The 15,493-nt window shown below is 45.6% G+C and overlaps 1 protein-coding gene across 3 annotated transcripts in view; it reads right to left on the bottom strand.

The window, feature by feature from the left end:
• Nucleotides 1-265: 265 nt before the first annotated feature.
• The window catches only part of ptdss1a (phosphatidylserine synthase 1a), a 20,975-nt gene continuing 5,747 nt past the window's right edge, over nucleotides 266-15,493 (bottom strand). For 2 of the 3 annotated variants that reach the window (XM_084335821.1, XM_084335823.1), the window contains exons 6-13: nucleotides 13,026-13,177; nucleotides 7,715-7,856; nucleotides 5,942-6,054; nucleotides 4,016-4,081; nucleotides 3,275-3,374; nucleotides 2,403-2,471; nucleotides 607-670; nucleotides 266-424 (exon numbers count right to left, since the gene is read on the bottom strand). In XM_084335821.1, the coding sequence (XP_084191947.1) occupies nucleotides 330-424; nucleotides 607-670; nucleotides 2,403-2,471; nucleotides 3,275-3,374; nucleotides 4,016-4,081; nucleotides 5,942-6,054; nucleotides 7,715-7,856; nucleotides 13,026-13,177 (801 nt within the window). In that variant the 3' untranslated portion in view covers nucleotides 266-329. The remainder of the gene's footprint in view (nucleotides 425-606; nucleotides 671-2,402; nucleotides 2,472-3,274; nucleotides 3,375-4,015; nucleotides 4,082-5,941; nucleotides 6,055-7,714; nucleotides 7,857-13,025; nucleotides 13,178-15,493) is intronic. The other variant, XM_084335822.1, reaches the window with a different exon arrangement.

Genomic DNA, 15,493 nt, shown 5'->3' with positions numbered 1-15,493 from the left:
CGCCTCACCTGCGCGTGGCCGGTAGGAGCTACGCTCGGACTACACCGTATGACTAGGTGCCGACTCCGAGGCCACCCCCCCCCCACCCCCCCCCCCAATGTATTTATAGCACCGTATGGACAAGTGCATCCATTCAGTCTCCCCTCTCTCTCTCTCTCTCTCTCTTATGGGTGAGTGGTTTCTCTATAGTTGAAATGCACCAGGAAGTGGTTCCTATCTCCCCCCCCCCCGCCCCCCTCCCTCACCCTTCTTCTCTCTCTCTCTCTCTCTCTCCCCGGCTCCTCGGTGAGAGTTCAGACGAGGCCCACCAGCCTCTCTGAACCCAATTCCTACTGGCTGTCCAGCCCGTTGATGGATTTGGCCTTCTTCTCCGATCCCCTCTCCCTCCGTCTGGCGACAGGGCTGTCCTCGGCCTCCGACTCTGCTGAAAGATCAAACGCTTTGAAAAGAGGCATGACGTTTTTTTTTTAACACAGGAAAAATAATCTTTAAAAACTAACCACTAGGGGGCAGACTTTTACTGGATAACCACCTTACAATAAAAAAGGATCACGGCAAATAAATGTGCCAATACTTTTACGAGCAGCACTGTGATTGGCAGTATACCTTGATATTCTGACTCGTAGTCAACGGATTCCGCGTAGTTACTGTCCTCGCATTCCGAGAGGCTCTGTGAGAGGATAGCAGGTCAAACACACATGACACACATTCCATTAGTATGTAGCGGACTGATATAGCCACACGGTACTGGTAGTTTACAGAGGGAAAGGGCCGACAGGTTCATGTTCGTCTAGCGTCGGTCACGCTCCCTGGGGGTATTTTCAGTTGGCTCATGTTGCAACTGAAAACTTCTCCAGGTGTGTGAATCACCTTGGAGCCTTTTTGTCAACAGACCCTGTGCCTAACAGAGAAGGTTCTGCGAAGAGAGATAACGCAAAATGCAAATAGAATTACACCCAACGCCGGCAAGGTTTCTGAATGTAAATAGGCGGTGCGACCAGCGGCTAATTCTTTTTGTTTGTTTTTCAGAATCAGAATCAGAAAGGCCTTTAGTTTGCACTTACAAGGAATTTGATTTGGTAGTTTGTGGCGTGACATTAACAGATAGACAATTAAGGTAGAATAAAACAAAGGGTAGAATAAAATAAAATGGAATATAAACTTAAGTTAAAATAAAAGTATAATAGAATATAATTATAAAATTTTATAAAATTGAATAGGCCAGGGTTGTACAATTGTGCACGATTTTGTTTTGAATTCAAAGACCAGAACAATAGGAACGAGGCACACGGCATCACAACTCTCCACACACTCCAGCGAACCATGAACAAACAAAGACGCCATTAAACAAAGACACAAAAAAATAAAAAAGCATGTAGCTGTTAACTCTTTCAGTGCCACTCACGAGATTTCTCGTGTTTTTTTATAGGTGGTTGCTAGCCACTCACGAGATTTCTCGGAATTTTTTTTTTTTTTTTTTTTTGCGATCTGAAAAATTATTGCATCACCCGAGCCTACCCGAGTATAGCCGAGGGGCGCCGACGATCACTGTGGAAAAAAGCGCCCCCTGTCGTCTCCCAGATGACATAAGTGATTTTGGAATGGACTCAATGAAAATGAATGGGGAAAAAAATCCGGTACTCCACATTTTCCAGTTCACTGATCCAGCCGGGGTTACCACAGTTCATTCTGGAGCCTCAGATCCCCCCGGATCATAGAGATCTACTGTGTCGCGTTGGATCCATACACTTATCGATTTTTTCGAATGGTGATCAGGAATTGGAATATACCAGTTGGATACCATCTGATGTCAGGTAAGGACTCTGTGTTATCAGTGGTAGGATAATCGGAGTAAGTTTGATGAAGTTATAAGCTGTTTTGTGAAATGTCTTCTTTCGTTTTCATTGTAAAACTCCGAGAGGAAATCAACGAGGCGATTATCCTCGCACGGCCGTAATGTGCGTGCATGCACGTATAATATTGATCATCTAGCGTTTATTTGAAAACGATTCATAAAAAGGCCGACGAATATCAATGTTGTGGAATATTCCACTAAAAGACGATTTTCATAGAATGCTCCAGAATGGGCTGTTTTTTATATCAAAACGGGGGCTTTTCTAACTGCTCTGAAACGGCAACGACGCGATAAAAAAACAATCTGCCTTCACAGCACTGTCTGGAAAATAGTCTTTGATAATGCGATGGGCAGATTAGACACATAGCCATAATTTAAAACATAGATTAGGCGATATTAACGTTAACATTGGCGCGGATGGTGGCATTCAAGCGGTAAAATGGAAAACCAGGCATGGCATTTAAAGAGTTAATCCTGTAGAGAAGCAATGTTAACAGTGACTTCCTGTTTGGCAAAGCACACAAAATCGATCAAAACCGATACGTACCTTCAGCCTCGGGCCGTAGTTCTCTGCATACCACACCATTACATAGAGGCACAGGAATGTAATGAAGGCCTAAGGGTTGGTCAGACAAGACGCAACACAAAAAGAGAAAGGTAATGGTTAATAAAGAATCCATTAGGCAGTATACTTAATATGAAGTGAGACACACGCACGCACGCACGCACACACACACACGCACACGCCGTGACAGTCAAACGTTTTTGAAACCCTTTGCAGAGTTATTTCACATACAATTTGATGTGTAGATGGAAAATAGGCATTTTGGAACTTTCACAACCCAGTTGTAAAATCGGTACATAGATCTGCTTTAGTCCAGGTTTTTACAAACATTGTTACATTGTGTTACCATTATTTAAACCAGAGTTGATCAGTTTTAATCAGAGTTGATTCTACTGTTTACTTTTTCTCATATTTCTATATTCAGACCAAATTTTATTGCCTATATTTATGTCTTTCTACTATTACCCTGCCCATACCTGTACCCCCCTCCATGCCCAAATTTCCCCAAGGTGATCAATAAAATAATATCTCATTTCATCTTGCCAATGTACATTTTACAGCTACAAAACACTGTACTGCTAATACAGTTAACAACTCACAGTACCCCGTTGTCTCTCAATCAAAACAGAAATGTTTTCAATCCGTCTCCATTCTTATTTTTATTGTTTTTATTATTATTATTATTATTTACCCATCCGTTTATGTTCGGATCACGGACTGGGCCTTCATAACGGGAGTGAAATACAACGTTCAGAGACGCCGCCGGGGGTCAACTAAAGTACCACTATCCGATTCCTCCCGGGAACAATAGTCGAGCCGTACGGGGAGGAGAAGAGGAGCGGCTCTTATCTTACCACACACAGCAGCCAGAGGAACACGTAGAGGATCTGCATCTTAGAGAACAAGTCCTGTCCAAACTTTATACACGCCAAGGCCTCCAGGAAGGCTATCGCCCTGCGGTGGAAGGACAAACACACAAGAGGTCACACACACACACAGCCTGCTGGGTAATCAGCACCACGGCCGACCAAGGTGGCGACATGACGAGAGAGCGAGAGAGAGAGAGAGAGAGAGGGAGAGAGAGAGAGAGAGAGAGAGAGGGAGCGAGAGAGAGGGAGAGAGAGAGGGAATGTGAGAAGTCAAAACGGTGACGCAAGCAGATGCTCTTTAATACGGTGATAACCGTCAGGGTAGGGATTCGTGTATTACCCTCCATGCGTAGCGGCCATTTATAACCTGCGCCGCGCCGGCCTTTGCATAGCTCCGTCTTTAATAATTGGCACTGCCGCGCGGCCCGGGTGGACGGGGGTTAAACCACCCCGCCCCCCCTCCCCCCGGCCGGCTACGGTTTCTCACCCCACGCTGCAGATCGGTTAACATTCACAAAACAAGCACAGCCTTTATTTGCCCTCATCTGCTACGCTTCCCTCATACGACCCCCCCCCCCCCCCCCCCCCCCCCCCACCCCTTTCTACACTGGAGTTTATATACAAACGCAGTACGGTGTCGTCGTGCGACTGTGGAGGCTTTTTGAAGTGGTGTGCGCTCGCTTCATGGCGGCTGGAGTTTAGTGTTTTCCCCCCCCCCACACTTACCCAAACACCCAGCATTGGGTGCCGACTCTCTTGCACTGGGTGTCCGTGAGGTATGCATAATACTGCCTGGAGGAGAAACACAAAAGAAACAACATTGACGCAAATATGAATCGAACAAAATGAACAGAAAGACCCGTCGATACAAGTATTCAGAGAGAGAGAGAGAAACAGCGGCGAGATCTCACATTCGCTGGAAGCGCGGAGGGAGTCCGTGCCAAGAAAAACGACAGCCCCATTGTGTCACGTAAAAGGTCTACGTCTTCTATTATTTATGAAATGAAAAATAAAAAAGCATGCGATTTATCTGCTATACAGAATGAGCCCGACCCCGGGATCCCATTTCGGCGCATTAATTATTCACGCCGGAGCAGGACCAAGGAAACAAGCAGAGAAGAGTTAAAGCCACCCTTCTCGTTATCTCACACCGAGGAAACGAACGGAGAAGAGTTAAAGCCACCCTTCTCGTTATCTCACACCGAGGAAACGAGTTGGAGAAGAGTTAAAGCTACCCTTCTCGTTATCTCACACCGAGGAAACGAGTTGGAGAAGAGTTAAAGCCACCCTTCTCGTTATCTCACACCGAGGAAACGAGTTGGAGAAGAGTTAAAGCCACCCTTCTCGTTATCTCACACAGAGGAAACGAACGGAGAAGAGTTAAAGCCACCCTTCTCGTTATCTCACACCGAGGAAACGAGTTGGAGAAGAGTTAAAGCCACCCTTCTCGTTATCTCACACCGAGGAAACGAGTTGGAGAAGAGTTAAAGCCACCCTTCTCGTTATCTCACACCAAGGAAATGAACGGAGAAGAGTTAAAGCCACCCTTCTCGTTATCTCACACCAAGGAAACTAACGGAGAAGAGTTAAAGCCACCCTTCTCGTTATCTCACACCGAGGAAACGAGCTGGAGAAGAGTTAAAGCCACCCTTCTCGTTATCTCACACCGAGGAAACAAACGGAGAAGAGTTAAAGCCACCCTTCTCGTTATCTCACACCGAGGAAACGAACGGAGAAGAGTTAAAGCCACCCTTCTCGTTATCTCACACCGAGGAAACGAGTTGGAGAAGAGTTAAAGCCACCCTTCTCGTTATCTCACACCAAGGAAACGAACGGAGAAGAGTTAAAGCCACCCTTCTCGTTATCTCACACCGAGGAAACGAGTTGGAGAAGAGTTAAAGCCACCCTTCTCGTTATCTCACACCGAGGAAACGAGTTGGAGAAGAGTTAAAGCCACCCTTCTCGTTATCTCACACCGAGGAAACGAACGGAGAAGAGTTAAAGCCACCCTTCTCGTTATCTCACACCGAGGAAACGAACGGAGAAGAGTTAAAGCCACCCTTCTCGTTATCTCACACCGAGGAAACGAGTTGGAGAAGAGTTAAAGCCACCCTTCTCGTTATCTCACACTGAGGAAACGAACGGAGAAGAGTTAAAGCCACCCTTCTCGTTATCTCACACAGAGGAAACGAACGGAGAAGAGTTAAAGCCACCCTTCTCGTTATCTCACACCGAGGAAACGAGTTGGAGAAGAGTTAAAGCCACCCTTCTCGTTATCTCACACCGAGGAAACGAGTTGGAGAAGAGTTAAAGCCACCCTTCTCGTTATCTCACACCGAGGAAACGAACGGAGAAGAGTTAAAGCCACCCTTCTCGTTATCTCACACCAAGGAAACGAGTTGGAGAAGAGTTAAAGCCACCCTTCTCGTTATCTCACACCGAGGAAACGAGTTGGAGAAGAGTTAAAGCCACCCTTCTCGTTATCTCACACCGAGGAAACGAACGGAGAAGAGTTAAAGCCACCCTTCTCGTTATCTCACTCGCTCCCCAGGAACCCTTTTCCCCTAGAGTTGGCCGAGAGAGAGCAGATAAGGGGAGGGGAGGGGGGAGGGGGCGAGAGAGTGCCCCGGTGGGGTCAGCCGAGGTGCCTACCTCACTGTGGGCGCCGTGATGATGCCGATGAACAGGATCCGACACCAGCTGAGAGCGTGGCACGCGGGGAAGACGAAGATGTGCTTCAGGAAGAACGTGTTCAACTCGGTCAGCTGCAGGCAGAGAGGGAGAGACGGGGATTAGTCTATTTATGAGTCCGTAAAATTAGATTACATTTGGAATTTATTGTCATCATGCACCACAAGTACAGTATGACGAAAAAGAAGTTTGGCATCCAACCAGAGTGCAAATGTAACAGTAAGTAAGTGCAATAGTGATATACAATGTACAGGTGATTAAACTGGCTAGAAAATATATAAATACTACAGAGTAATAGTGCTAATCAGATGTATGTACAGAGTTGTAGTATTAATATGTACAGTGATAAAGGTATAAAGACACTATGGTAGTAAGTTATACTGGCCAGCAGCGTAACTAGTAAGAGTAGGTAAGGGATATAGGGATACAGATATAGATATAGTATCTACAGATTTGCAAAAAGGATTATATCGAGGTATGTACAAACCGATGTGGATAAATATATATACGGTAAGAATAAATATATGTATACGGTTAGGTTACGGTATATACACAGCATAATTGTACATGCTTTTATATTTATAATGGTTATAATGGGTTATATGCAGGTGTAGAGTAGGTATATAAATGGATTATATGCAGGTGTATTCAAACAGATATGGACACATACGGTCTACTCTCCACAATCGGCGTTGGAGAAAAGGAAATCCAGGCAGCCTTCCTGGAAATATTGCCGTGTGTGTGTGTAAAGTCCTTGTGAGCAAAGTGAAAAGCGTAACTATAAATCAGAACCACTGGAACACGTGTGGGAGGGGCCAGGCCGGCTAACACACAAAAGATACATTTAACAATCTCGGGACTCGAGTCACGCTCGAATCAATGCCACATTGATGGCAACAATGATAACTGTGGCCCTGCCTGTCGGGGTCACAGGGTTCTGAGCCGTGGCCCGCCGTGGCCCACACACCGTGTCCCAGTTCCTCTCTTGTTCCGCGCAGGAGTCTAATGAGAGGCTGAGGCCCGCTACCTCGTTCTCTGAGGCCCGCAGCCCCGCGGTGGATGGACCCACTGGAGAGGAGCTAAACTGTGGCCCGCTCAGAGTTTTTGCGCTGTGCCCCCCCCCCACCCCCACCTACACTCGAAGACTGGTAATTACTATTTAAAGCCTCCAGAGTGTTGGGAACTGGCTGAGTGAGGAGGGGGGGGGGGGGGGGGGGGGGTGAGAGAGAGAGAGAGAGAGAGAGAGAGAGGACGATTCCATTTCATCACCGCACAAAAGGGAGAGAGAGAAGCAGTCGCTTTCATCGCCATGGCAGCCAGCACGGAGGACGACGAAGGGGTGGAGTCTTGGCAGCCGAGTGGCCTCTCCGGGGTGGAAAGCGCCGGAGCTTTACTCGAGTTCAAGTTCTCCATCCGTGGATTCCCCTGGCCGCGAGTCGCTCCCTCCCAAGTCATGCAGCTATAGTCTCTCGCCCATCGCAGGATTAATGGCTAATGTCGAGTCAGCAGGCAGGTCATGCATTGTGACACAGGGATCCGTCTTGAGACGGAGGGTTTTACGTTTCAACAAAACGAGAGGTGTTGATTAGATTAGCCCCCGGGGGGGGGGGGGGGGGGGGGGGCTTACGACGCAAAGCGCCCGGAATCATCCCGGCTAGTCTGCGTTTGGCCTGCCGGGGGCGAAAAGACGTTCGGAAGGGGGATTTGCCGCCCTGCCCGTGTTGAGTGACCCACCTGCCAGATGATCATGAACAGATAGACCCCCATCACTCGCTGCAGGGAAGACTTGGGGTCGAACCAGCGTACGTAGGTCCAGCTCGCCGGGGTGAACTGGAGCACGGCACGTTTGATTTTCCCTGTGGTGGTGTGGATGTCCCTGGACAGGAAGACAGACGGGACGGGTTATAGGGGAGGTTTGCACGCGGATTTACAACGAGACAAGTGTTGTGTCTTTTGGGGGGGGGGGTGTTGAGCCACGGTGGGGGGTTAATTAAACACTTTCATTAAATAAATAATAGGCCTAACGGATATAAAATACTCCATTGCAAATTAGTCCATTGTCTGTAACTCAAAATGTGGAAATTACAATAAAAAAAAAAGGTACAATGGGTAGAATAAAATAACAAAAAATTGTCACTTTAACCAATGTATAGACTCATACAAACATAATCCCTCTCAATCATCACTTAAAACAATGTAGACTCATACAAACATAATCCCTCTCAATCATCTTAAAACAATGTATGGACTAAAGATAATCCCTCTTAAACCAATGTGTGTGGACTCATACAAACATAATATAATACCTCTCGATCATCCCTTAAACAAACATAATCCCTCTCGATCTGACACTAGTGTGTTTATCTGCAGAGACCCCTCCCCGTGTTCGGGACTTTTCTGAACGTTTGGGCAGTGAGTGTACGTTATTGTGTGATGCATCTCCTCCCTACTTGCCATTTCCCCACATGGAAGGCACCGGATTGGATAAACACGCTGCTAGTGGGAAATCCGTGGTTCTCTGCTCCCGTTTTCAAAGAAAAATCATGACTCGTTCGCTTCATTCTCTTTTTCCACCCAAAGTTTAAGCTAAAATATGTTTCTGACAAAAAAAATTCTGTAAGATTGGTATGATATTGCTAGAACTCGAGCCATATTTCATCTGTAATGCCTAGTTTGACATTTTTATTAGTCGATGTCAAACGATGACGTTTCAGCGTATATAAACAGTGTTTTGGTGGTGCTCTAGAGGCTGAAAGTACGTATTATGCCTTTAAGTACAAATTCAATAACAAGCTGGGTACTATTTTCTGGAGGAAATGCTTGCATCAACTCGAGAGAAGTCAGGGAATCAGTGCAGGCAGGACTTGTTTTTATTACTGTAACGTTACCATCACTTGTCACCAATACTACTGTACTGTAATCACTACTCTGACTAAACCCTACTGTCACCAAGGGCGGCTACGTGGCGTAGTGGGCAAGGCGCTCGCCATGAAATCTGGAGACGCTGGGCTCGCCTGTTCGAGCCCAGCGCTCCACATTTGCTTTCAGTTTAGCTGGTCGTCCGTACTAATACACATTGGCCGTATTAGGGGGTGGGAAACTGATGGGTGGGGATCGGGCGTTGTGGACAGCGACTCCTACAGGTCGGTTGGTGCGCCTGCGCAGTAGAATCAGGAAGTGTCGGGGGCAGCGTGAGCCTCCCACGCGTTACTCCTCGCCACTGAGAGATCGAGCTGCGCAGGTGAAAAGATGCGACTGCTGTTACCTCAAGTACCGGAGGGGACTTGTGCTATGTATGACTTAGTCCACATTGCAGCCGGCTTGTGGGAGGCAAGAAACAGCGTCCGTGACAGGGGAGGGTTGAATTGGATGATACGAAATTGGGATGGGAGGAAAAATAGAAAAATGGGAGAAAAAGTGGATAAAAAAAAAAAAAAACCCTACTGTCACCAATACTATCTATCTAGGTCGTCCTCGGACGGGCCCTCCATCGGTGCTTCCAGTCATCCCGATCCTCCATGCATCTGGCTAGCTCGCCGGTGCTTTCTGTTCCCGCATCTCTCCTGAGTACGTCCACGTAGGTTAATGTGGGACGTCCTCGTGATCGATGCCCGTGTGTTGGTTCCCACAGCACAAGTTTGCTGGTTGGCATCTCATGATGTCTCTGGCAGTGACCTGCCAGCCTCATTCTCCTGACTGCCACTTTCTCGCTCACCCTTAGCGCCCCCCCATACAAGTTTGCATTAGTGACATGCTCATCCCTGTTGATGTTGAGCACCACACGCATCATTCTGGTGTAGCACCCATCCAAGGACTTCTGCAGGGTGGGCTTCAAGGTCCAGCATTCACTGCCATACAAAAGTACTACTGTACTGTAATCACTACTCTGACTAAACCATACTGTCACCAATACTACTGTACTGTAATCACTACTCTGACTAAACCCTACTGTCACCAATACTACTGTAATCACTACTCTGACTAAACCCTACTGTCACCAATACTACTGTAATCTCTACTCTGACTAAACCCTACTGTCACCAATACTACTGTAATCACTACTCTGACTAAACCCTACTGTCACCAATACTACTGTACTGTAACCACTACTCTGACTAAACCCTACTGTCACCAATAGTAGTGTGCTTAGACCTCTACACTGAATATATATTTTAAGTTTAGATTTTGCCATGTTTCTTGGCGGCCGGATAGCACAGCGGACTAAGCGTCTGTCTACCACCGCAGAATCAAATCAAATCAAATTAATTTGTAAGGCCCGACAACACACGTTAATGTCCCCATGGGCCGGACACATCTTCTTTAAACAAGTCAAGAAGAAACATCACAATAAGTCAAGAAACAAAACAAAAACACCATAAGGTCCAACAAATTTAAAATAAATGCAAAATAAATGAATGCAATGCGAGACACTGGTATCGAATCCAGCTGTCTGCGGTGCCTCCGGCTTGGCCGGTCGTCATACTGACTCAATTGGCAGAGTCAGCGGGAGGGAAGCCGATGGGTGGTATTCTGGTCGTTGTAAACAGCGACTCCTACAGGTCGGTCAGGGCGCCTGCACAGCGAGGAAGGGATCTGGGTGAGGTAGTGTGCCCTCCCACGCGTTACACTCACCCAATGAGAGTCCTCACTGCCAGGTGAAAAGAGGCTGCTGGCTGTCTCCTATGTATCAGAGGAAGCATGTGGTGGACTTCAGGGCTCCCTAGGCCGGCGAGTAGGGGGCAAATGCGCGCAACGACCAGGAAGGGGAGGGGGGAATTGGCCTAACGACTAAATTGGGATGGGAGGAAAATACAAGAAAAATAGGAGAAAAAGTGGATAAAAAAAGATTGCCATGTTTCCGCGTTTCTTTCCTTCCATCATACAGTATCTCATATCTGATCTCTGCCCTGCCCTGCTCTGCTCCGTGTGCGCGTGTGTGTAGGGGCTAAGCCCCACCCTCGATGAAACACAGAGAGCAGAGGAGAGGAGAGAAATTAGTGCAACCATAAATGACAGCAAAACCCAGTACTCTCACACTGAGCTGAAATGAAACTAGTGCACATAAACTAAGTAAATAACATAAATAAAATAGTTTCTTTCATGGGGGGGAGGGGTCCCCAGGGTAATGGTAGGGGAAACACTGCATGACAACAATACCACAACATTAATCATTCAAGTGTTCCCCACCCTGTCCCAGAGCAACACTTCATCAGGATATCACTTCCAAACAGCAATAAAAAAAATAATGCAACATATCTGAACATGTATTCAAGAATATGGAACAGCAAAGTAAAAAAAAAAAGAAAAAAACGACTTGCTACATAGCACATGTTATTATAGAAAAAGAGCAATGTGTTACTGTTTGGGTATGAAAGGTGATGAGCAAAGAGCAGGGCTTGAAATTAATGGTGTCCTGACATTCCAGTAAGAGCAAATAGTTTCAAATTCTCCCTGTGACACTTTCAGGACAGAGGAGGGACAAATAGCACAGTTTTGAGCATAGGAACACGCCAACATTATGGGAAATCCGCATACCATCTTTTCCAGAGTCAGACAAGAAGATAGATACCAGTCTCCTCTCTGTGCGTTCAGGAGAAAGAATTGTGGCAACAAGGGACTGCATTTCATATAGTGCTTTTATCCAACACGCTTTACAACTTATGCCTCATATTCACCCATTCACACACCTGATGGCAGAGGCGACCATGCAAGGTGCAGTTAGGGGTTAAGTGTCTTGCTCACAAGGACACTTTGACACGCTGCCGGGGAAGAGCCGGAATCGAACCAGGAGCCTTCTGATTAGCAGATGACCGCACTACCTCCTGAGCCACTGTCACCAATGATTAGAAGCGGACAGTACCGGTGACCTAGCTTAAAGGAACACGCCAACATTTTGGGAAATTAGCTTATGATGATATGATATGATATTAGCATTTATAATGCACCCCCCCCAGTCAATTTTTACATCGGTCCGGTGCGCGGCCCGGGGGGAAAAAAAAGAATACGAATAAATGGACAGGACAAAGAAACAGGCAGACGGACAGACAGAAAAGATAACAACACCTCAGACACACAACACAACAGCAAAGTAACTAGTGATCATCCAGAGCGAAAAGGTGGGTTTTAAGTAAGGCCTTGAATGTCTGTACGGTGTTGGCAGACTTGATCTTGATGGTGCATTCCACAGTGTCGGCACCATCCCTGCAAAGGCCCGGAAACCCTTTGTCACCAGTTTGGCCCGCGGGACCCTCAGACACAGTTGGTCATTTGATCTGAGGGACCTGGAGCTGATGTGTTGGACCAAGAGTTCAACTTAGCTTACCGTCTTCTCCAGAGAGACGAGAAGATAAATACCAGTTTCCTCTGTGCGTTCAGTAGAGAAAGCCATCTGGCTGCGTGTTAGCCTAGCTTAGCACAATGAATGGAAGCGGACATGACCGGGTAGCCATCGGGAGAGGTGTTAGTTGGACAATGCCTAGGCTAACCGGTCATGTCCGCTTCCATTCATTGTGCTAAGCTAGGCTAACATGTAGCCAGATAGCTTTCTACTGAACGCACAGAGAGGAAACTGGTATCATAGTAAGCTAATTTCCCAAAATGTTGGCTTGTTCCTTTAAACCCCGGGAGAGGTGTTAGTTGGGCAGCGGCTAGGCTATTCCCATAATGCTGGCGTGTTCCTTTGAGTTAATTACTAGCTAAAGCATGAACCTATACAGCGGATATTCTGCCACATTCCACATCATCGACAGTCGTCTCTGATGTGAGGCAAAGAAAACAATGGTATCTTTTGGCACTGGTGTTGTCAGGGCTACTCTTATCAACACACCTAATCAAATAGATTGATTTAAAGTCTACTATGGCCAACAGATTAGAAATGTACACGTTATGTATGTAACAAACTGCTTATAAAAGCTCCAAAAAATTACTTTGTGACCGTCAGCACCTGCTGACTGGAATGAATCCAATTTCAGGATGTTGGTTGAAAGTTAGTTTATAAGCATTCAGGTCACCCCCCCCCCCCTTCCTGCAGACAACAAGGACATACTTAATACTGGCCCAGTGATAGGTCCTCATCTCCAGGAAGCGGCACACGGTCATGCCCAGCCAGATGCCCCCTCCGTTGCACAGCAGGATGTCCAGGATCACCTGGTCCCACCAACACTCTGCGAAGTTAGGCAGCAGGTGCATGAAGAACAGCTGGGGAAGAAGGGCGGAAACGACCACGTTGTGACAAGAGATTACGCTGGAGAAATCAATGTGCACTTCAAAGTGTTTACACCGTTTAACACAAACTCTCGAGGGAGAGGGGGCCGATCGTTTTCTGTAATTACAGATTTGCTTGACTCGCTTGCTCAAAAGTCTTTCCATTATTATACTGTGTGTGTGTGTGCGTGTGTATGTATGTATGTATGTATGTATGTATGTATGTATGTATGTATGTATGTATGTATGTATGTATGTATGTATGTATGTATGTATGTATGTATGTATGTATGTATGTATGTATGTATGTATGTATGTATGTATGTATGTATGTGTGTGTGTGTGTGTGTGGGTGTGTGTGTGTGTGTGTATGCGTGTCTGTGCGTGTCTGTGATGTGGAATAATTTGATAAATTATTCACGGAGGCCGGCAACAGTCTTTAATTAAGGATAGAGTTTACTGACAGAATGACATGTTGCAACACGGAGAGACCTGGCGTACAGTGACGGAGCCCTAGACTAGTTCTCTAAAGAATGGCGAGCTAACACGAGTATTTATACATGATAGTGGATCAAATAAGTGGAGTGTTGACATACATAGTATGAGTTATAGATATGATGTACAGAGATATGGGTAATGACGTAGATGCCATGGATATGATTGGTATTAGCGTAGAGATATGAGCGAAGGGTGTGTGTGTGGGGGGAGGGGGTAGTGTGTGTACATGCATATAAGAGAGAGAGATATGATTGGCAATGACGTAGATTGATGTGAATAAAGGCTATGTATGTACTGTATGTGTGTGTGTGTATATATATATTAGGGCTGGGCGATAAAACGATAATGATAATTTTTGCGATATATTTTTCCGCAATATATTTTTCGATGTGAAACGTGGTCGATAAAAAAATCAATAATAAAGAATATATATATATATATATATTTTTTTGTATTGTGACCTGCAACAGGGCAGCTTTAAAACCAGAGAAAGTGGACAGACTTGTCTTTCTTGCCTGCAACTTAAAGTAACGGCTTTGCTTGTCCAAATGACAATACTGACCAAATTGAGATTTATTTTTCTCTTTCTCTCAGTCCATTTATTTGGTTTGCTTTCTAATTTAAAATACATTTTGAAACCGTCTGTACACAGTAGGCTATGTGTGCTAGCAGAGCTAGTCTCCAGTAGCGAGTCACGGTGCACGTGTGTGGTGGTTTGTCCACCAAAAAAGCACCAAAAGATAGAAAATAAACGAGCAGAGCCAGAACTGTTCAACTCCCCTGGAGCCACAGCCACTTTTTTTGGTACTTTCGCTTTCAAACCAGCTGCAGCCTGAGAACTGGAGTGTGAGGGGCTGTAACACTAAAGATGGCGGCAACGGCAAAGAATTGCTGCAAAATAAACATACATTAAATAATAATAAAAATTAAAAATGTTAAATAAATATATCGATATCGAACTATATGATTAAATCTTTTTTTTTTTTTTTTGATACCATTTTTGGCCATATCGCCCAGCCCTAATATATATATATATATATGCATGTATGTTAGGGATGTGCATGACTGACCAAAATCATTTTCGAATAGTCTACTGTTAACACTTTGAATGCCAGCCACGACGTAACACGTGTTAGCAGCCCACCCCCTGAATGCCCACCACAATAATTAGCGTGATTTTTTTTTTATTAGCGATCTGAATTCATATTTCATCAACCGAGTCTACCGTTGGGAAACCAGCCCCACCAGGAGCTCAGATGTGAAAAAAGCGCCCCCTATCGTATCCCAGATGGTAATGCACCCTTTTGGAATGGACTCAATGAAAATGGATGAGAATTTTTTTTCCCGGAATCCACATTTGACTTCTCACGCATGTAACCGGAGATGATCCCAGTCATTGTGGAGCCTCCGAACAGCGTGTAATATGTGTTTTACAGTATACGCGTTGGATCAATAAAAGGATTGATTTTTGGAATGGCAATCAGGAATTGGAATAATCTTTTTGGATACCATCTGATCTCAGGTAAGGAATCTATTTTACCAGTCTTAGGATAATCAGGCCTGTTTTCACGGAGATATAAGCTTTTCCCCTATGTGTCATATGGCTGTTTGGCTGTGCGAGCGATCAGGAAATATATCAGATCAGATATCAGATCGCGGCCTCAGCGTGCATACGTACACATAATTATACTATCGATAATCTAGCGTTTATTTGAAAACAATTCATAAATAGGCCGAAAAATGAGAATGTTTTTTGTGTATTCTAGAACATTATGGAATCTTTTTATTTTCCTTGAAAACGAGGGCTTTTCA

Source organism: Notolepis coatsorum, assembly GCF_963971535.1.
Source record: "Notolepis coatsorum genome assembly, chromosome: 19".
NCBI classification, from domain to species: domain Eukaryota; kingdom Metazoa; phylum Chordata; class Actinopteri; order Aulopiformes; family Paralepididae; genus Notolepis; species Notolepis coatsorum.
The sequence above is the reverse complement of the archived record's forward strand: the minus strand, read 5'-3'. Positions and strand labels throughout refer to the sequence as shown.